The following is a 23068-nucleotide window of genomic DNA, read 5'->3' on the forward strand; positions in this document are numbered from 1 at the left end:
GCTCTCACATTAAATAATATTAGTGTTAGCGGGACGGCAAGACACGAATGTCGAATAAGTTGTCGAATTTTGCTCTTCGTAGTAAAGAGCCAACAGGTCGTGTCGTGCGGTCCCTCTCGCTCTCGTATTAAATAGTATCTGTCAGAGGGACCGTAGTAGCCCTGCTGGTCAAACCACCTAACACGTCCTACCTAAAACGTCTGCCACATTGTCACACCATCAAAGTTCAAACGAGCAAACAAGAGATACTCTGTTCTCTAACACACGCCTACTCTGCCGGCAAAAACCAATATGGCAGCACTCAATCGCTAATAAAACTGAAGTAACCCCCTTATCATACGTTACATAACCTAAGCTCGGAAATACAAGCTCCAAATTGCGGTCCGTTACGTGCTAACTGTTCCGCTGCGACTGCGCACTTAGATAACATATCGTGCGAAAAAAAAGATGGCCGATCGTCTAATGTTTGCATTGTTTCGAAAGCCTAAGCTTCCCAAAGGGCTTGCTCAATAGTGAAAACTCTACCACACTGTTGTTTCATAAAATATGAATGTGACGTTTTTTCATTGCTGCTTATAAAAAATTTACTTCTGCACAAAGAGAGCAAAGCTGTTTTTTCTGCGAGTGTTGATTTTCAATCCCAAGAAGCCGTTGGATCCTATAACTGAATTACGAGAGTAGCGAGTGATTCTATGTTAGAACCCTGAGCGCAACGAGGGATTCAAACACACGATACCTATGCAAAAAATAACTTATCGTCTTAGCAGCAAGAATTTTTTTTGGCATTTCTAGTATTGTTAAAAATGACGTATAAAGCGTTACACTGATTATCTACATTTGGAATAAACAAATTGGCATTAAATCTTCATCTCAACGGAAACTATCTCGTAAGCCTTACACAACATCCTATTCCTATAATTCACTTTACTACCTCACTGCTGGTTTTACTACTAGTACTAAACATCATATACATAAGTCAATTACTATTGATTTATGTCAATAGATCATGGATTAGCGACCTCGTACGCACAACTTTCGGCGCAGCATCTGGGTTAATATAGCGCTTATGCAATACGATTGTGTTAAAAAATGAACCAGTTTATTCACCTTGCGGATTTTTAGTTGAAAGGGTTTTTAATTTGTTCAAGTGTTTTTACTTTTTTGTGGAAAACAGTGTTGCAAGATTCACTGTCTGTGTTTGTATTTTATCTCGCTTATACCGTGACAGACAGACAACGCATATCTATCAACGATAAGAAATTCGCCCGTTGCTCTTGGCAATGATGGTCTTCCCGAAAACGTTAGTAGTATAAAAAAGTGACACGTAAAAGAGGCCTTTGCAGCCTGCTTCCCACTAATATTATAAATGCGAAAGTTTGTATCTCTGTTTGTTTATTTGTTACCTCATCACGTCTAAACGACTGAACTCATTTAGATGAAATTAAGTATACTTACAGATAGTTTAAGTCCCGGGGAAGGACATAGGATAGTTTTTATCCCGGAAAATTGCAGTTCCCGCGGGATAAAGATAAAACAATTCTATGCAAACGGAGTCGCGGGCAAACAGGCTAGTACAGAATAAACGCTTTGATCTCATTTTCGTGGCGTCTATCGAAAATGTTCAGTCATCGCCAGTAAGCTTAAGAGTCATTAAACTTGGCTTTATTCTTGCACGTCATGTTTTTCCAACTTCCTCAAGTCTTAATCAAAGTAACATCAGTGAAAACAATGGAAATACCAGAAACAATCTGAATACTAAGCAACTACCTGTCAACCAAATGCTGATGCAAATCTGTTAGACACACATTTACATGAACAACGGTTTAAATTAGCTTGATTTTTAAGTTTTGTGACTTATTTAGGCTGATTTCAGTTATTATTTCATAGTTACAGATTAATAAAAGCATCGAATCAATCTTATTTTTTTCTAATAAAGAGAATGTAATTATTTTGTAAATAATTACTGCGTTTTAATAAGAAACATAATTGTACATTTAAATTAATTGACACATTTGTTTTGTTGCAGAAATTAATAATGAAGAATCAATAGAAGCGACCAGGATAAAACGAGATGGCGTCTCAGAAAACAGGGGTGAGTAATCTAAACAGCTTGCTAGAAATTCTTCTGTACAAATTACTTTTGCTTCAGAATTGTTTGTCTCAAACGCTAAGCTGATTGATTAGCATTAACTATTTCCAATTCAATCTAAAAACTTTTTCTTCCGCTTTTGTTATCTTTTCATAACTTTCATTTCGTGTCTTTTTTAATATTAAAGTTTGCATCGGTAGGTATTTTGTAAATTTTATTCATCATTCTGACTTAAATGATCGATGGTGATGATAATTATTGTTCAGTATATTGTGGCACAGATTAAAAAAAATGAGATTTAATAATTTCAGCACTCAACACCATCATTAAAGTCAGCGAATGTACAAATTAGTGCTAACAGTTTGAAAATTACTGCCCTCTATTAGCTTTAGTGTATTTATTTCTTCTATTTATATTGCATTATTAATTGTATGTTTTTCTTTCTCTTTCAAATCTAATCCGGTCTGGACAACTACGGACTTTTGTAAAATATAACGCACCTCCACGATTCCTTTCCGCTCGACACAACGACACCAACGACGTAGACTTGACAGTTCTGCTTGTTAACGACCAGAAGAGAAACGACTATAACTCGAAGGTCGGGAGGTACCACAGTGTGAAGCCCCTCATCGGCTTACTGACCTCGACAGCTAGGACCTTCATCCAGGATGGTGTAACCACTGAATTTGCCACACAAATTCTTGGGACCACGTTGAACAATGGACGCATTTACGCACAACTTCTCACGAAGTCTTCTCTTATTCTTTATAATAAACCAGCTAATGATGACGCGGTAATTGTAAAACCAACACGTGTACATTCAGCTTTCGATGGGCAATGGAGCGTTAAGCAAGATTTAGGTTTCATAGATCCTGATAAGTTTGTCCTTAAAAATACTGATTATTTAGCGCCTAGCAGCAAAATGGATATAGTTTACGCTAGTAAACCTGCCCAAGAATCAAATTTCTGGGGCGTTCCCGCTCCAGAACAAGATAATCAGGTCGTAGAAGAACCGACAGCTCGTAGGGTCCCAGTTAGTAATGAAATTCCGAGATTCGTGCAAAATGAAGCCTACAACTATCTTGACGGCCCATCTGTTGAAAGCGAAAAGAAATACGAATTTGTTGTTAAACCAGCTATTTTAGAAAATGTAAACGCACTGCATCGCCAAAGCAAAGCATATGAACCGGTAACAGAACCTATTAAAGTAGATTCTCGTATAAAGGAGGAGTTAAACGAATCAAATATTGTTAAGGTTAAGCCGAATTACGATTTACCGACATTTACGATTAAAAACGAATTTTCGCCTATATTTTATTATATCGACAACGTTGAGTCACGCAGCTCACCGCAGCAAGCAAGTCAACCAAGTAAAGTACCTAAGAGATTGTTTGGTCAAAAAAGTGAATCGAGGCCAAAGAAAACTTTCACGTATGCAGGCTTTGCTGATTTCACGACAGTTGTTGGTGACACGGTTATTATTTTCACTCCTAATACCGATATTGCTCGTCCTCAAAGTCCTGATGAAGTTAACGTTTTTCCATCAGCAAAACATGTTGACAAACTCAATACAAAAATCACATTTCTCGCGGCTGATATTCCTGTTGCCACGGTGACTTATAAACCTCACGAAGTAAACGAAGCTAGTAAAGCCACGACGCCTAGTAATGAAAATGACTCTGTTAAAGTATTTTATAACGATGACGAAAGCCTGAAAAAAGTACATTACGAAGTTGATGACAAAGTATCTGACAACATTTCTGTTAAAAATAATAACGGGTTTGATTTCAACTTAGATGTTATTCAGCCATCGGAAGCAGCAATCACAACAACAGAAAGTACGCAATTAACAGATAATTTAGATGTCATTCCCATTCAAGATTATAATTCACAAGCTACTGACCCTCTTACCACTCTAAAGCCATCCGCGACAATTATTGAAGAGCCCAAAGAGTCTGTTGTTACTGAAAGTAACATGAGGGAAGATTTTGTAACGTCAGAAGAAGAATCTGATAATACAGCTGCCGAAGTAACAGAAAAGTCAGAAGAAGAAGAAGAAGAAGAAGAAGAAGAGGCAGAGGAAGAAGAAGAAAGCACTACGCTAGAAACACAATCTGAATTAATAACAACAACTGAGAGTGGACACAGTGATGAATCATTTGAAGATATTGAAAGTACTACACAGCCAATCAAAAAGGTTGAAGAGGAGTTGATTTGTCCCAGTGGTCTTGTAACACAATCTGTTATGACAACTGCTTACAAGACTTTGACGTATTTGACGACCTACTTTATTCCACTTGAAAGCTCGGTTACCACTACCTCTGTTAAATCAGATGTAGTAATTACGAGCAATGTAGGATATTTTACAAGCCTTTTATGCAAATCTGATCTTAATATTCAACCAACAGAAGTTGTCAAAGTAAATGTGCAGTCATCTATACATAGTAGTTTAGAATCTCCTGAAATTGAAACCGAACAATCTTTAACTTCACCTCTAACTCAGCCTGAAATAGTAACAGAAGTGGTTCCTAAAACTACCTCTACCGAAAAGGAAGTACTGACGACTGTGCCGGAAAAAGAAGAAGGAACAGGAACAACTGTTCATGACAACTCTAAAGAAGAGGAAGAGCAAACAGAAAATAACGAATCAACCACTACTAGCACAACAACAACTACTACTGAAAGAGTATCAACTAGCCAAAGTCACGTTGAAGTATCCGTTAGTACCGAACATTCGACAACACCCACTGAGAAGCCTATCTCAGAAGAAGAAGACAGCAAAGAAAATGAAATCGATCTTATTTACAAAACACTTTACACTACTTACACTTATTTCACGACTTTCTTTGGGGATCAAACATCTAGCGTAGCTAGTCACAAATCAATAGTAACTAATGTTATTACATCAACAATCAACCTTTCTAAATTAGACCCATCCTTATTAGGAGCATTTGATGAGGATGAAATAGCACCCACTAGTGTAGGAATCGGACGTCCAACAGAATCCTTTGCTATTAATAGTATTATAGATTTAGTTAAAAATAAAGATGTTCTTGAGTCAGTAGAAGTAGGCGAAAGCTACAGTTCTCAGACTCCGACCCCGTCCTTAGGTGATGATGTCACTAGTATTAAACCAGATGCTGTTAAAACTTACTTCACTACTTACACGTTCTTTACCACCATTTATGTAGGCACCGATGCCAATGTTTGTAGCCGAAGTGAAGTGTACACTAATTATGTTGGCCCTGATGAACTAATACCGACAAAAAGCAATCCTTTAGGTCCCGAAAAGACTAAGGCGCAATTCGATTTTAGAAATTGTAAACAAATCAAAAGAGAACCGCCAGCAAACCCTGAAGAGAATGCGTCAATGGAATCGTCAGTGAGTATGGTAGAAAATGACGACCAGCCCAAAGACGAGAACAAAGATGTAACGCCGCAGCCAAGTCCAGTAGAGACCGATATGTTGTTCAGCGTTGAGTCAAATCCATTAGACACTGATAGTTCTTACGTAACAGACGTAAAATCTTCATCGTCTAGAGGAGAGAGACAATACATAGAGAACAATAACATCTTGGATGATCAAATTAGCTCAGAAAGTAATATAGATGAAATAATGCCTTCACCTACACTTCTTTTACAAACAAGTTACACTACTTTCACGTATTTTACAACAATGTATATTGGGAAAGATTCTAGTAAAGTGAAAAGCAGATTAGAGACCATTACAAATGTCGTTACTGAAACGATTACACCAAAAAGAGAGCCTGAAGAAGAAAATTTACCAATAACTTACTACACAACATTTACATATTGGACTACTCTTTACAAAGACAAGACAACAACAATAACGAGTCGTGAAGAAATTGTCTCTAATATAGTGACACCTGTTGTGCAAGTTGCACCAACAATAAGTCCAATTGACACAACGCCAATAGATATCGAAAGCGTGCTACCACCGAAAGAATTAGAGGTTGAAATAAAACCGTCGCTTGTAAATGACAACCCGGAACACGATGATGGCAAAGCTACATTCTATACAACTTACACATACTTCACGACCTTCTACGCAGGAAACTCTTCGCAAATCAGAAGCAGTTTAGAAACTGTCACCAATATAGTGGATAATACCAAAGTTATTGAAGACAATCAGTTAGGACGCAAAGTGCCAACCGGAGCTGTAGATAAAAATCTCATTCAAGATAACGGAGAAAAGCCACGTATTTCTCCTACCGTAGTTAAAGAAGAGATTACACCTACAAAGCTGCCTGATGCATCCGCTGGACCTCCCGCAGTATTAGTAGGAACATACATTGACAATTTATTCGAAGTTAAGCCAGCAGAAGATTACACACCTGCACCTGACCCTGATAAGAAAATAATATTCTCACAGGTCGCAGTAATATCTGGAGATTCAGTTATAGTAACTAATGATAACAAAACTTTGAATACAGAGACTACTACTAATACTCCTGCAACAAATGGCACAACCACAAAAAGCTCTATCATAAGCCCTACTCCTGATGTAATTGAAAGCTCTGTAGCTGAACCAGATACCACCACCGAAACTATACACGAGTCAGAAGAAGAAGAGGAAGAAAATGATGAAACAAATTCTAGAAAGAAATCACGATTAACATACACCACTAAGAAACCTTCTTTCACACCTGTTATCAGACCATTTGCTTCAAAGAATAGACCGACCTTCAGCCCTAAACGCGTTCCATTGTTAAGTAGCGCAACAACAATTACTCGTGCAGACTTTACATCGACCATAACGGCTACACCAACTTTAAAATCTGTGCGGCCATCAGGTTTTGGTACGAACAGGAAACAGTCTTCTTTCGGAGGGTTGTCTAGCTCTTCTAAGAGATTCTCTGGACGCAGCAGCTTATCAAATCCATCTGCAAATATACCATCAGCTTCGCGTTCTGGAGGTTTTGGTGGACGAGCATCTATTCAGCCTACATCGAGGCGTACAGGCTTCAGATCCAGTACCATAAGAAGCAATAGCTTAGATTTCGCCAGCAGATCAGCTGCTTTGAGGATCAGGCCAACTGCATCATCAAGACTTCGAGGCAATAAGCAGTCTGCGTCTATATCATTACCACCACCAGATCAAAATGAAACCGAGACCTCTGGAACTCAACAAGAGGAGAATGCAACGGAGCCTCTGAATGAAGTTACCGAGGCAACGATCAAAACTACAAACAATCCATTGTTCAGATTTAGAAGACCACCAGTTGCTAGACAACCAGGCACTGCTATAACTCCTAGGGTAACCACTCCGTCAACTAGAAGAACAACGACTAGCCGAGGAAGAATTTCAACCACTACCCGAAGACCTACAACTCGTTCAACAACTAACCCTCTCCTGTCATTGCGCAGACAACGGCCAACTAATGCCTTATTCCCTAGAAGAAATCTCTTCAAACAGCCTGAACCTGAGCCCGTAGAAGAGATAAAAGAAAATGAACAAGAGGTCGAAGAAAGTGAAGAAATTCTCGAAGGCGAAGAATTCGAAGAAGATAACGACTATGAGTCATCAGACAGAAAAGAACAACAAGTGGCAACCCCATCAACGCCTGCGCCAAAGAGAAACATTGTACAAATCCGGCCCTTTGCTTTCAAACGACGATCTAAACGTCAAGTAGATTACGGAAACAGGAAGTATTCTAATTTTAGAAGACCTGGCCTTAAAACTACAACTAGAGCCACAGAGCCTGAACCAGAGACGGAACCACCGGCACCGGTCACTCAAAAGGCTAGGCCTGGAAGCAGATTCAGTTCTAGATTGACATCTAGTAGAACATCGACTGCTGCACCACAAAAGTCTACACCACGACAGCCTTTTATTGTAAGAGGGGAAAGTCGGACCACAACAACTGCCGCGCCCGCTTATAGAAGAAATAAATCTAGACCGTCATCCAGGACTAGCACCGCTTCTTCAAGACCTAAAGCCCCAAAATTGACTAATAGGAACTCACAGTCTGATAGACCAAGAAGTTCATCTCGCAGTAGCACAAGTAGATCTAGAAGTCGCACAACTACTAGCAGAGGTTCTAGCAAACAAAGAAATTCTTTCGAGAACTACAGCGGTGAAAGGCAAAATTACAAAAACATTGTTGATAATGGAAAGATAACCGTCACCCATCAAATCCCCACTGAAGTCACCATACCGATAGTAAACGGAAAAATTACAGAGTACAAAAATGTTTTAACAGCAAAACCTAGCATAGAAGTTTTACTTAGGAACCAAGTAGCTACCACTTTAGGTCCGTTAGGAAATCAGCAGTTAGTTTTAGCTTCTGAATCAACAAAACTGTCCGAAAATGGAGCTACTGAGATTATAAGGTTCGTTTTGCATGAAACTTCAACAACCACTGTTATTTTTACTCCTACAACTATTAGAGGTCGCAAAACATCGTACTCTCATGTTCTTCCTAGTACGGTGTACAACGTAGAACCAGTTACTCAAACTATAGCACCTGAAATTAATGCAAACGTACCTTTAGCTAACTTATTGCTGTCTCAACTCTTATTAGGCAATCAGCAACCAGCAATAAACCCTCTTTTAGCACTTCAAGGACAGGGTTTGCTACCGCAGCAGCCGGTAATACAAACACCAGTAACCGAGTACAAAGTAAGAACTACTTCTTACGTGACGACAGTCACTGACGCCAGAGAAACGGTTTTACCGATCACGTTCAAAGGTAAAGCTATTTTAACGACTATAGTTGATCCAACAACAAATGTTATTACCGCGACAGAATTTGTTACCGACACAATCGTCACAACGCCAACAGCCTTAGCCGCCCCTCCTCAGTTTAACTCTCTTCTACTCCCGCTATTACTGCAACAACAACAACAGCAGCAACAGCAGCAGCAGATGGTTCTTCAAACACCAAATCCCTTATTAGGTCTTGGGCACAACGACTTGAACTTACTACAAAACAATAATTTGAATAACGATATTTACAGCAACAGCCCTAAACCGAATATTTTACCAGACTTTAATAGTAATGAAGATTTCTCCGAAGAAAACCAGGAAGTTGAGGAAGATTCTCCACCTCCACCACCTCCTCCATCTCGTACTAGGAACAAGCCAAGAGTGCCCAAGCCTGCACCCCCGAAACTGACTAGCGTTGTGACTATGTACGTGTCAGGAAGATATCCTGGTGAATTCAGTACTGTCCTATCAACTGTGGTAGTTGATGATACTCAAGTTGTTAGAAAACGTGAAGCAGTCTATTATGACGATATAGAGGTATTGCCTTCAATTTTGCCGTCAATAAGCCGGTTAGCCGGCTCTCAAAATGATAAACTTGACAATTCTCTCATTTCTGGCACAGAGAAATATTTAGAAGATACTTCGTATAAGAGTCAACAAGAAACACAGAGTCTGGAGAGCATAGTAGGGTCACTCAGTGAACACATACGGTATGATGCGTCACCAACGTACTCTGTGAAATTAGTAACAGCGACTGCCATTAGCGATTTTGATTTAAGTTCAGTAGACGACGTCTCGTGAAACAAACAAATTATTAGGTGTATAAAATAATGGTTTATTTATTTACATTGTATCATAGTAATTTTTAACTATGAATAGTGCCTTATAGTTTTAACGTTAGCGTATAAGTCGAGAATACTCTTTTGTACTTTATTAGATAATTAACTTTGTTTAAGACCGCCAAATGCATCAGTAAGACATCGGAATTTTTCTTAAAAATCAACAGATAGTTATATCGCATGCCAACTGACTCAATTTCGATATTTGTCTCATAACCACGTATTCTTGCATGTTTTTATAGCTTTAAAATGAAATTAAATTCAAATAACTATCCACTTTCTAGGACTATTTTTTCTTAAAAAGATTTCTCCATAGGAAAATGTATTCTTCTTTTTCTTTAGTCTTTTTCAATACGGTAAATTTATTTGTATTTACTGACGATAAATATCGCTAAGTGATTGTAAGTGACTATTGATTTTGCCCCAAAAATTCCGATGTCTAATCATAACTTGTTACCAATTGATGTGATGGTAAAAAAATGTTTAGGTAACAAAATCTATCACTGCCTAAGATTAAGTCTTAATTAGTTTATGATTTTTCATAAATAATATTGTAATACTCTACATGCTTATAATTGTACATTGCAAATAGGACGAATGAAATTAAATGTTTTAAAATTCTTTGATTATTTTATTTCCATACCTATAACTACTTTGAACGGATAACATTAATTATTACCTCTTTCAAGAAACAATCAGATTATATTCATATAAAAACAATAAATACCAGAATTTGGACGTAAAATTCATAAGTTTAATCTCTAACTTATAACCTATAACAATATAGTAAGAATGTAAGTGACACAAACAAGACCTGAATCTAAACTGACCTGAGCTGACTTTAACAAGTGACTGATGATGATGATGACGGCACCGGAATCCGGAGAATCCCGAAGATACCCTCAACTGGGATCCCAAATCCACATCCGCTCATCCAACTACCTCTGAGGTGAGTTTTATCAATGTTCTTGATAAATACCTAACCCATAACTAATAACAAAATTAAAAACCTAACTATAAGCTTTCGGATGTTTTTGACGAACAAAATGAAGGTAATCGCAAATAAAATGAAATGAAAAGTTATATTACAGTCAGAGAATATTTCTCAAAAGCATCAGAACAAAATTAAATAAAGATTAACAATATTAACAATGTTGCAAACGTAGAGATAAATAATAACAAGTACGATGACGATGAAACAGTAGATGTGTACATAATTAATAACAAAGTGATAATTTCTTTTCGACTTGTTAGTGTTACGTCGCACTATAATAACATAGATGTAGTGAATAATCTAACTCTATTTGCACTTTAGTGTATTGCACCAAAGTTACAGATACTCGTACATGGCCAGGTAGATATGCTTGATGTAAATAGATTTTGACTTCAGGTAGATAGTAAGCAGCATGGTAAGTAGTTAATATAGTTTTGATGTATTTTTATTTCACTGTACAGTAATTACGGAATGATAAATTAAATCAAATATCACCTAAAATACCTACAATAATACTACAAGACTAATATCGTTCTAAGAGTGGTTACATTTCAAGTCAATTCAATATAATAGTGGTTTAAATTTGTAAATATGCATAGATGACTTGAATCGATATAGCTTTTGTGAACTGTATACTAAAATGACTTTAAATAATTTTCAGGTTTCAATACAAATGGAATAGTATTTGACAATTCACCATGGAGGCCCGGTAGAGAAATGGATCTAGTAGACCATGGGAATTCAGAAGACGAGAGGAGATTTAAGAATCTAGCGACGAAAGTATTATCGAATGGAGTCGAGGTTTTAGTTAAAGATAAAAATGACGGGAAGCATGAACAGGTAAATAATTGTTATACTTTTCTAATATGCTTTTTTTCCAGATAATTATTTCACTTTGCTTTGATTTTAAGATATATTTTTTATTATTTGCGCAATTTTGTGTCTTTTTTCATCATCGCTTTTATTTTCTCAGCGGAAACTAAAGCTGATGCACGTAACATCATTCAAACCACCATATCAACATGTACCATCACCATCTAAATCATTGCTATCATCAGCAGTTGCAACTTTTTTTAACCATCAACAAATGGACGCTATGTTTCCTTTGCATCAACTGACGCAACATAACTATATCATCAAGACTTGTATGACTACATACACATATCTGACTACTGTAGTTCAAAATAAGAGAAGTGACATTTCTACATTCGAAACTATTGTATCAGTGATAACTACTGAATCACTGACGAATTTACCAGTGTATGCTACAGACATATTTCCAGACATAAAACCAACAAACGTAAGAAGTTTATTGACCCCGGTTTCTTCACCCTGGGTTGCAAACTCCCAGGTTACCTAGGACACCTAACACTGAACATTGCTGATACCCCGAAGCCTTGGATGTATTTAGTACTAAACAATGCATTTGGAATCCCTTTATCCAAATTAATGATAAATATCCGACTTGCCCTATTTCCAAAGTTTGACCTTCCAAAAAGCCTAAGAATACCCAAGAGTACCCAATGCAGTCATCTATAAGTATAAACTAAATTAAAATGTTTTTCTTTCTTTCAGACAAAATACATGGAAGTAAAAACCATAAAGCCGTCGTCTCCGAGCAAGATATATCAAAGCAATTTTGTTAAAATAGAAAAAAAAATTGACAACGACAATAGCAACAGTTTTGACTTGATTCAACCTTCTGAAGTTGCCCATACGTCATGTACTAGCTCATGTTCCTGTAGTCACACAAAGACAGAAAGCTTAAAAACAATGTACTCTAATGTAAATGATGCTTCTGCACCGGCTAAGTATGGAATGAAAACTTCAAAGTATGATTCGACTAAATTAGACGTGAGGCCGACTAACAAAGAAATACTTAGTCAGAAGACTAAGTACAATCCTTACGAATACGAAACCGGCTCACAGGTAGCTCCAACTGATAAAGTAGTTGAGAAATATACTGAAGTAATTAATGACTACTCGGATGAAAAGGACTCGAACTCTGTAGAAGAAAGTGAGCTGCTGACTAATGAGCAAGCACCAGTGCCTCCTAAGCCTACCAAAGCTGCGTCTGTTAATAAGACTGATAAGCATAAACTTGAAAAACCACAAAAACCAAATAAAAACAAATTCGTTGTAGCTGATCTTTTGAAATTAGGGTCCTTAGGGATTAAAGGACTATCACAATTGGCACCGGTGTTAGAAAAGATGACCGGAGGTTTTATCAAGCGCCAGGAGAATAGAACAAGTACTACAACGGTTAAACCTGTATCAAAATTGACAGCTTATAGCGTCGACAAAAGAATTGACACGGACATGGAAACAAAAAGTAATTTCCCGATTTATATTCCCGTTGATGAATTAGAAACTTCTGAATCGCAAATAGCATTTACCAATGCCACGTTACATCAAAGTTTGGCTTGGGCAGCTGAACATAAGCAACCAAAAGCCAGAATAGTCCCACCGAAAATGATTCACGAAAGCCCTCTCGTTAATGGAGGAATACCTATAAGTCCTGGTGAAATTATAACAGCTAATTCAGATGTCATAGTTGGGAGACCTGCTATTGGTGGGCCTTTGACTCTCGCAGCTAGTGGAATAAAATTACAAAATCCAGTAAATCCACCAACTTTAGATAGTATTGTGTCAGGTGACGAGCAATATTTGGTTCAGGAAAAACCACCTGTAAACGATCAAAACTTGTCTGTGACTAAAGTTGACGATTCTTTTGATTTAAGGCCGCCTGAGCTACCCAAACCAAAGAACAAACCCAATAGAAACCCTCCCAGACATTCTTCCCCACCTCATAATTACTACAATAGTCCCCCTCCTAAAAACTCTCCCCGTCCTCCAATGTTACACGGCAACGATCATGGAACTAAGGCTGAAAATACAAAACCTACTACTACTATTTTAGGGAATCACGGTAGACCAGCTTTCTTAGATTATATACCTTCGTTAGCCAGGCCGGAAAATTTACCTCAAGATTCTGATGAAGTTCTTGATAATAGCCCAAGCTCTTCGGAAGTCATAAGTACAAGAGTACGAGTAGAAGATGGTTACCAATTACCTGATCACAATGTGCTTATGAGTAAGCCGTTCTTGGTAGATATTCAACCATCTCGAGTAGCTAATGTGCTAATACCACATGGTAGCTCAACTGCTTTAGTTTTCGCTGGATCATCAGAACCTCATAAAACTGGTGATTATGTTGACGATCCTTTGCCCTATCCTGAGCCAGGTTATTTTGGAAGCTTTAGTATAGACGCTCCACAAATGACCAATGTTCACAATGTGGCACCGAATAGCAATAAACATTTTGCATCAAAGCCTACTCATAGACCATTGGAGCCATATAAACCACATCCATCCAGCTACAAAAATCATACATTCAAAAGCGACCAGCAAATAAAATGGAAAGACAGCAAGAGCTCTTTTGATTATAATAAAATCCCTCCACCGACAAGTAATCAAGAAACATTCTTGCAAGTTGGTCCTCAAATAACTGCATACAACCCAAACATTTATCATCATAATAACGGTGATTTCGAACATTACAGCCATGTGCGAGGCAAAGAAAAACAGAAAGAAATCATTGACAATGAATATGAAAATTATTTAGCTGTTCCACCACCGCCGCCAAAAATGCATTTTAACCATGAAAACAATTTTGACAAGAATAAGCCATATCTGCAGAAACCAATCGTCCATACGAAACCTGTTCAAGATATGAAAGTATTCTTAAATATCCAGCATCCCGTTCCAAATGCTCCTCAAAAAGACCAGCAACCTCCGAAAATTACGTCAGAAATTTATTTCGCAGCTCAAATACCGAGTAGCAAGCCCACACCAGTATATACAGTTCGCATTCCACCTGCTGGGTCATCATACAGCAACTCTTTCAATCAAGCTCAAAATGAAAGTCCACATAGCGATGTATCTGTTAGCTCCGGACATATTCATGGTTCAGTCTTGGCAGCTTCACCTCCCACTTATGGTAATAAATCAATTACCAACAACGGGCAAGAGAAAGACGGGACTTATACCGTTACTCTAAACACGGCTACTAACGTCGCCAGCAACGTTGGTGACTCTGGACAAGTAATTGGATCTAGCGTACCAGTTACCATAGGAACTGCTTCTAAATATGGTGACATGAACACTAATATACCAATTTCGACTAATTTTGCTATAAGAGTAGAAGACGACTCTACTCATTTAGAAACGTATAATCATCAGAATAAGGGAAACACACAAGTTGTTTATGACTATGGTGGACCGGAAGAAAATCGTATTCAAACTCCTATAAAAGTGTCAATGGGAGATAATAGATGGAATACAAGTTCATTGGTTAAAGAAGAATCTGTAATAAAACATGAACAGAATAATTATTACAAGGATCAAAATATTGATTCTAAACCGGTTCACCATAATAATCCGATACCATCGATATCGTCATCACAAAATAGCCATGCCAATTTCCCAATGTTAAATGATTTTACAACTCCGAAAAATGTATACGAGAACATCAAGCCAGTTACTGAATATCAAGACGAGATTAAATCAAATGACCAAAAAAGACCAGCAAAACTTATACCTAATATTCCTACAAATTCACATGGATGGTATTCCAGTGTTCCTTTAAATGAAAACACATTTAACAGCATCAATAATATCAAAGTCGAATCCACTACAAGGAAGATAATTCCCCTTCTTCATGATTATAACAAAGATAGCTTGCCAAACTTTGGACAAAAGATCACGAGTGTTGGTAAACCACCATCTGGATTCTGGAGTCCAGAGAAATCAACTGTATTAACACATCACGGGAAGCCTTTCACAAAACCTAATGATCATAAGTTTGTGATTTCAAGTCAGCCACCAGTAACACCTAAACCCCTTAGCCCTAATTACATACCGTCAAATTTCGATGCTGCTAAGCAACCTACATATGACATACCAATTAGAGATAATAGTGATGAAACAACTACTGCTAAATATACTAGACCAACCGCTGAAAAAAATAAACCTATTTTTGAAAACTCAGAAGAAATTTACGATGGAGAAGAAGACTCGAGCAATAGCGAAATTGATGAAGAAGTTAGTCAAGAGTCTATGAAAGTGCCAGTCGTGAGTACATCTGCTGAAATTGAGCATACATCAAAATCTACAACTCAGTTAGTTTTGCTAAGGGATGAAGTAATAGAAAATAGTAGTTCGCAATCGCAAAAAGATGCAAACGTGAATCTTGTTGATTTCAATCCTGGGACGCAGACGGAGAAACCGTTTGGATCTAATAACAAAACCACTTTCACGTCTAATACTATAAAACCTATATATAACAGAAATCCGTACATGCAACCTAGGCCATTCACAGTCAATACTATTACTACTTTAGATCATCAGTTGCACCAACCACATTGGCAGATTAATCAGATGTTAGAGAATTCCACAAATGTATCCTATGAAGAAAACTTGGAACTTAATACTGGTGAAGAAATGAGCACCGTATCTACTGCTAAACCTTCAACCACTCGTAGAGCTCCATACTACAGACCAGAACCAGATAATAGATACAAGCGTCCGCCACGTCCGGTATTTTCCGCTCGTCCTAATAATACCGTACAATTGAATGACCCCAACATAATCACATCTACCGTCCAAATCCAAGACAAAAAACCTTTAGTGGTTGAAAAACCAAATGAAAAAACAACATTACCCTCATTCACTATTACAACAGATTTAGATATCAATCGAACATCAAGTGAAATTATTGATTTATCGCCACCACCACCGACGATGGACTACAGCTTCAAACCTTCGACAAATGATGAGATGATAATGGGGATGAGCCCACCCCCTCCCAGAATACCACCTGCTATAAGACACCCAGTAAGGACCACACCAAAACCTATTAGAACACCTCCTTCATATAAAACGTTACCTCCAAGAACATTCCCTCCGAGACCCACAACGCAAAGGATAACAAGAAAGCCTATTACAAGAGATGAGATTTCAACTTACAGACCTGCTTATGACATTCATAATAATATCAAACGTCCTGCTTTTAATCGATATCAACCATCTTCACAGCTTTTACCTCCACCTAGAGAACCTTCACGTGTGGTGATTAACGAGGAACCTACTGAGAAACCCACACCACCAAATGTAATATTCCCAACTCCTGTGTCTTCTGGATGGTTGACATCTTCAGGAGTTGAATTCGCTTCAGACTTTGAATTCGAACCTACGTCTATACAGTTCCCTGAAACAACGAAAGCCTCTCAAATACCAGAGTTACACGATATCTCATCTACTGAAAGTAGTTTATATGAAACTGAATCTTCAGGCGAGCGTATCGAAAATATAAGCTCCGAAAAACCTACGACTCAAGAAAAGAATTCGGATTCAAGTAAGGAAGCTACAGATCAGAACACATCAGTGGTTTTAAAAGAGCCTGCTTCTACGGAATCTGTTAGTAAAGAATCGCAAGAAGATGTTTCTACAGAAAGAATTAAGTTCGGATCTGGAGGATATAGGAACCGAACTCGTAAACCCTACCCATCGCGTGATAGTACTAATAAGTATAAGGTTACGACCAAACCAACATCTACAACCAAACCTACACGATCTCGCCCAGAAATCTTGTATCCCACTCGACCTACACCAGCCAAAAAAATACCGCAAATCAGGCCAATACCTCAAAGGCCTGTAATAATAAATCCTTCAAGTATTATAGAGAGTTCAGAGTCGTCAGTGGAAGAAGATTTTATAAAGCCGACAGAAGTATTAAAAGACAATTCATTGCCTTCTATACTACAATTAGAATCCTCAAATGTGCCAGAAAAAGTTCCACCGAGTGTTTTTGTACCTGGTGATGAAAATATTGTTGTTAAGCCCACGCATCATGCTGGCAATGAAGTAAAGGTATTCGATGAGATTATACCTACAAAAACAGAATTTAGAACTACTGTAGTAACTTTAACAAAGACTTTATCAGAGCCACCTCAGATCATTTCAAGTATTGGTTATGTTAATCTCACGCACACTCTTACGGTAACTCACACAAAAACAAGCCTAGTGAGCCAATCTGAAGGTGCTGTGACCCAAACATTAATCTTGACCAATACACACACATCAACTATAGTGGATGTTGTTACTGAAGTTTATACTCAAGTGCAACCAACAACAATAATAGAGACTGTAACTAAACATATTCCTGTAAAGCTAGATCCTACACCAGTAGTAGAAACTACAACAAAAACCAAATTACCTCTTGATGATGTGACAATGTCTTCAGAAGAATCTGACAACTTTATTATCAAAGACAGTGAAACAACTGAAAATGTACAGAAAATACAGACCGAGAGTGATAATGAAAACGATACGTTCTTTGTAGTAATGAACAAATCTCAAAATGGTGGTCAGGCACCTCCTGTACAAACTGAAATAGAAACTGGTGACTACGACGGTATCACAATAAATGAACAAGTCAGTAATGGAGTCTCGCAAGTTTTTGGTGAAATTCTTTTAGCTGGTACTCCATATTTGGAGACTACTGACGTCGGTCGTCCTACTGGTGAGTAAATCAAATTCACCATTCAGCAAAATGTCCAATGTCTTAACTGAGTAGAATGTCAATTTTAAATTTTGTATAAGATGCATTCTGTAAAACATGACGTTACTTTAGACACATTATTTTCTGCGGGTTGTAGACCGCAATTACCTTTATCGACCTTCCGATCGACACATCTACAAGCATGGTGTTAATGGGCAGGAGGAACATCTGTTAAAATGGTCACAGAAACCTTTTGGTTCTTAAAGTTCTGTTAATAAGCATAGCAACATTACAATTAATTTACTTACGAAGTAAAACGTATTTTTTAATGAACAGGTTACGGCAAAGAATGCCAGCCGGACTGCAAAGCGTCTAGAAACGAACGGTGCCAGAGAATTGATGGGCTGATGAAATGCGTGTGTAGACCTGGTTTTGCTAGAATGTTCCCGGACAGACCGTGCAAACGTAAGTTACTTATGCTGTATTAATAATAGATGATATAAACTTTAAATAATTAAAGTTTATAGTATTAGCAGTAGGGTCAGCATTTTGTTCTATGGTAAAGTTAAGAAGTACGGTCCAATTTCTCATATAAGTTAACCATTCAGGTTGACTGGCAGAGATCTCTTAAAGGGATAAGTTCACTGGTTCAGGGAGTGTTCATTTCTATACTAAACTAAACTGGTTTTAAATTAGTTTTAAATATTATGGATTATATGTATGTTAGTCTGTAAGGTATTTATTGTATGGGCCAAGTTTCCCGAAATAAATGGATTTATTATTATTATTATTATAATACATACTTAGATCGAATAGAAAATATAGTAAACTAACTAGTGTTTATGAGAGGGTGAAAGAACTCTTACCAAACGGGAAACGGGGCTGGAAAGAACTGCAGCTGAGTCTCGCTTTTATAATATCAATGATGATGATAATAACGAATAAACTATCATATGTATTTTTATTTCTAGCGACCTACACCTATTCAGTCAAACTAGCCCTCGCAACGCAAGGCAACGAGCGTCTCCAGTTCCACGACAGTTTGGCTGACAACTCCAGCAAGCAGTACCAAGCTTTGGCCTTCGCTACTCATGAGGGCATTAACCGTATGGTGATGCAGTCGGACCTTAGAGATGTGTTCCATGGAGTACATATCACTGGCTTCCACCCGGTGGAGATGAGGAGCAACGGGGAGTTGTTCCAGGGTGTCATGAACGATTTTTATGTCCAGGTAGAAAGCATTTAACTAATGTCCCGTTGAAGCTTCATTTATTTTTGTACAAATGATGTGTTCTCTAATATAATTGGTTTTTATTTCATATTCTCTAATAGCCAAATCCAAGACCCGAAGACAGCTGAGCATTGTTTTACATATCATGTCTCAAAGCGTGCACATTTCTTTGGAATAACTAGATTGCCTATAATTGCCTATATATAACTATAACTTAGCAAATACCCTAACTTCCTTCTTCCAGTTTTCTCCGTTCAACGCATGCTTCTTACTATTTAAACGAAACGCGTCAATATTCCGGTAGTTTTATATCTATCACAATTTAGTATTCAAGCTTGATCAAATCTTTCAGCTTTCTGACAACGCGCACGAGAGTCGACTAAAGGAGGTGATCGAGAAGTACCTACGCCACAACAATTACAGCTTGGGAGGAACCGACGTACATGCTGCCGGCGAGCTAGTTGACAAATTAGAAGTTAATGGTAAGACTATTTTACACTTAGAGCATCGGCTAAATGTGCTTAAGCTTTAGCCAAATTCTATTAAGCAAATATTCTATAAACCAGTGTCGGAAATATTTTGGATGCATTTTGGGATACCAGAATAAGCTTAGATTAGCTTACAGATTGAAAAAAAAAATGTTTATTAATGTAAACGCCATCCACATCCTATAATTGGCATAGGGCTCAAATTTAGATCGGGAATCACTCTCCTTGCGCCACTTTCATAATACTAACCCAGCTTTTAATAAAATCGTACGCTTGTATTTTTCATGTTTCTATCGGCGGTTTAATTTTTTTTAATTCAACTCTTTAACTAAGTCTTGATTGACGATTATCTTTCAGATTTCGACGAGTGCTTAAGTGGACAGTTCCATGATTGCTCGGAGCACTCACAGTGCTTCAATTTGCGGGGTACCTACACTTGCAGCTGCCTCGAGGGGTATGCTGACTTAAGCGTCAACTCCCTGTACCCAGGCAGGATTTGTTCTGGTAAGTCTCAATTTAAAGTTTTAAGTAGTCGTTACCCACGACTTTGTTCGTGTGAACTAAGACTGTAGATTGAATTGATATTTACTGTCTTTTGCCAACTGCGAACTCCCGTCTTCAGCATTGCGATAATACTTAGAAGGCAAGGCTCACCACAATATTTTATCCAAAAAAGTCATCTTGAAGGTTCACTACTGATACTCAACCTGCTGCGACTACTCTGTCAAGAGCATAGCGAAGAATAGAGAGTTTGAAATCACTTTTCTTTTGTTTCACTGGTCTTTTGTCCCTTGTACCCCTGGTTGTACCATTTGTTTTCATTTTCCAGCCGAGCCAGTAGGCTGCGAGCGATGCAACTACCACGGCGCTTGCTACTCCCGCGACGACCGCCGCGTGCTGTGCGAATGCTTCCAGTGGTATGCTGGCAGCACCTGTCATATCAATTTGAAAGGTGAGTCTTCTTCAAGTGCTACCCCAATCCAATAGGCTAGTATCTTAAAATATTCTAATAAATGCATCAGTTAGATTGTAAAAAAATATTGGGTACGTGACTCATCTAGCTTTTAAGCTGCGCGTCCACTGCATCAGAATCGGAGCGTACGGTGCGGACGGATTTGTTGATTTGTATAGATTTCTATGGTACTGCACTGGATCGGCATTTCCGCGCCATAAAAATCTATACAAAGCAACAAATCCGTCCGCTCCGTACGGTGTGTCGCTCCGATTCCGATGCAGTAGACTTTGCTTTACCAGCAGCTTTTCGGAGATCGTCACTCCATCTAGCCGGAGGGCATCCTACATTACGTTTGAAGAGACGCGGTCTCCACTCAAGAACTCATTTACTCCACCGGTTGTCGGTTCTTCGACGGATATGGCCAGCCCGCATTTGAAATAATTGTTTTGATTTAATATGTCAATGCTAATAATTTTGTCTCATGTTTCCAGTGGTGCTGATATCTCTGGTGGTTGTGGGAGCCCTGCTGACGGTGGTGCTGGCGGTGTGCGCGGTGGTGGCGTGCTCGCGGCGCCCGCGCCCCCCGCCGCGCTCCATCGTCGCCTGCATCCAGAGCATGCCGGGATTGCATCAGGTAAACTCTTGTATATTTACTTACAGTGGCTGACGACGAATCTCAGTAACTAACGATGAGTGGTGAGATGATAAACGATACTTTTTTCTTTCTTCTTCAATCTCTTCCCAGCTGCTAAGTTCCATCACCGTAGTATTTTCACCCATCTCTATGATTGGTGATCTTCCACTGTGCAATTTAAACGTTCCTTTCTACCTCGTACGTGTAAAATGTGAAATGGACTTGCTGCTGGAGTTTTTCCATCTAGCTATGATTTGGGTACCTTCAAAAGGCGAGTGTGTCGCCTATTGCAAGGCCCGCAACGCACCCGCAATCCTAATAATGCTGTAGGTGTCCATGGGCGGCGGTGATCACTAACCATCAGGTGACCCGCCTGCTCGTTTGCCAGCTGTTCGTAAAAAAAAGGAATTTCAGGAATATTTAGTATCAGCGGGATGGAACGATGAGAACTTCGATTTTCAAATTTTAGAGTACCCCTAGGGGCTCTTGCATTACTATATAAAGACGATTAAAAAGGAAATTAATCGAGTTTTGTATCATTTCCAGGGTGCAATGCCATCGAAGCAGAGGGCGGATCGTCGAGCGCTGATCAGTGAGCGAGCGGACTCGGGCGACACGTCTAGCGTGCAGAACGCCTCGCTGCCGTACATGCCTGCTAAGGTATCCCTCGATAGAATACTTTGCAATGACATACTGTGAAATTATCATAAAAAACCTCTCCATTGTAAAAAAAAACATGATCCTCCTACGGGCAGTCGGGGTCGGGTAAAAAAGAAAGAGAGAGTATTGTGCATAAGGTATGTACAGGGTGTAACATTCATATCGGTCAGTATGGAAAAGTCAGAAACGAAGACATACGAAGATCTGTTCTTACGAACCATTACATCGATTTTAAAAAAACTTGTATCCAGCTCGGGAATCGAACACGGACGTTTAAAAAAAATAAAACTTACATTATTAAAGAATATGAAATACAATGCATTTTATTCATTCTAGACTATAGGTAGAGTTATTTACGATGACGCGTGCCGCGTTTCTTATTACAATGTCATTAATGTCTAATTTTGACAAAATCACGCGTCTTCGTGGATGGCACTAGGTATATCGTGTTTCATAGTAACATTTATTGTTTATGACCAAAAACGACCGGGTTCGATTCCCAAACTGAGTACAAGTTTTTTTTAAATGTATGAATGCAGTTTGTCTTGTTACTAAAATCGATGACATGGTTCCTAAGAACAGATCTTCATATGTCATATAGTTTCTGATTTTCCCGTACCGACCGATATGAATGTTACATGTATATAGCTCTCTACACATTACAGGCGCAGCGTATCATGCAATGACCGTAATAGGAACGTGTCTGATGAAGTGCCAAACAGAATGGCAAACCGTAATCGTAACCGTAACCGTAATTTAATTGCAAGGAATGTGTAGTAAAATTGTATTCTGTTTTTTATTATCCTTATGCAAAGTAATTTTATGAGATATGTCTTTCTGCGTAGCAACTGTTCGAACAAATAAATATTATTCTCATCGATATTATG

General features: G+C 38.4%; 1 protein-coding gene across 2 annotated transcripts in view; it reads left to right on the top strand.

Annotated features, from left to right (window-relative positions):
* Nucleotides 1-23068, top strand: part of LOC141438648 (uncharacterized) — a 135137-nt gene that overhangs the window by 102162 nt on the left and 9907 nt on the right. The window contains exons 2-11 of one of the 2 annotated variants that reach the window (XM_074102515.1): nt 2027-2092; nt 11314-11492; nt 12228-18234; nt 18550-18678; nt 19185-19444; nt 19797-19926; nt 20290-20436; nt 20762-20884; nt 21379-21521; nt 22068-22181. In XM_074102515.1, coding sequence (XP_073958616.1) covers nt 2027-2092; nt 11314-11492; nt 12228-18234; nt 18550-18678; nt 19185-19444; nt 19797-19926; nt 20290-20436; nt 20762-20884; nt 21379-21521; nt 22068-22181 — 7298 coding nt within the window. Of the gene's footprint in view, nt 1-2026; nt 2093-2634; nt 10280-11313; nt 11493-12227; nt 18235-18549; nt 18679-19184; nt 19445-19796; nt 19927-20289; nt 20437-20761; nt 20885-21378; nt 21522-22067; nt 22182-23068 lie in introns of those variants that run through there. The other variant, XM_074102516.1, reaches the window with a different exon arrangement.

This window comes from Choristoneura fumiferana, chromosome 19 (genome assembly GCF_025370935.1).
Source record: "Choristoneura fumiferana chromosome 19, NRCan_CFum_1, whole genome shotgun sequence".
In the NCBI taxonomy this organism is placed as follows: Eukaryota; Metazoa; Arthropoda; class Insecta; order Lepidoptera; family Tortricidae; genus Choristoneura; species Choristoneura fumiferana.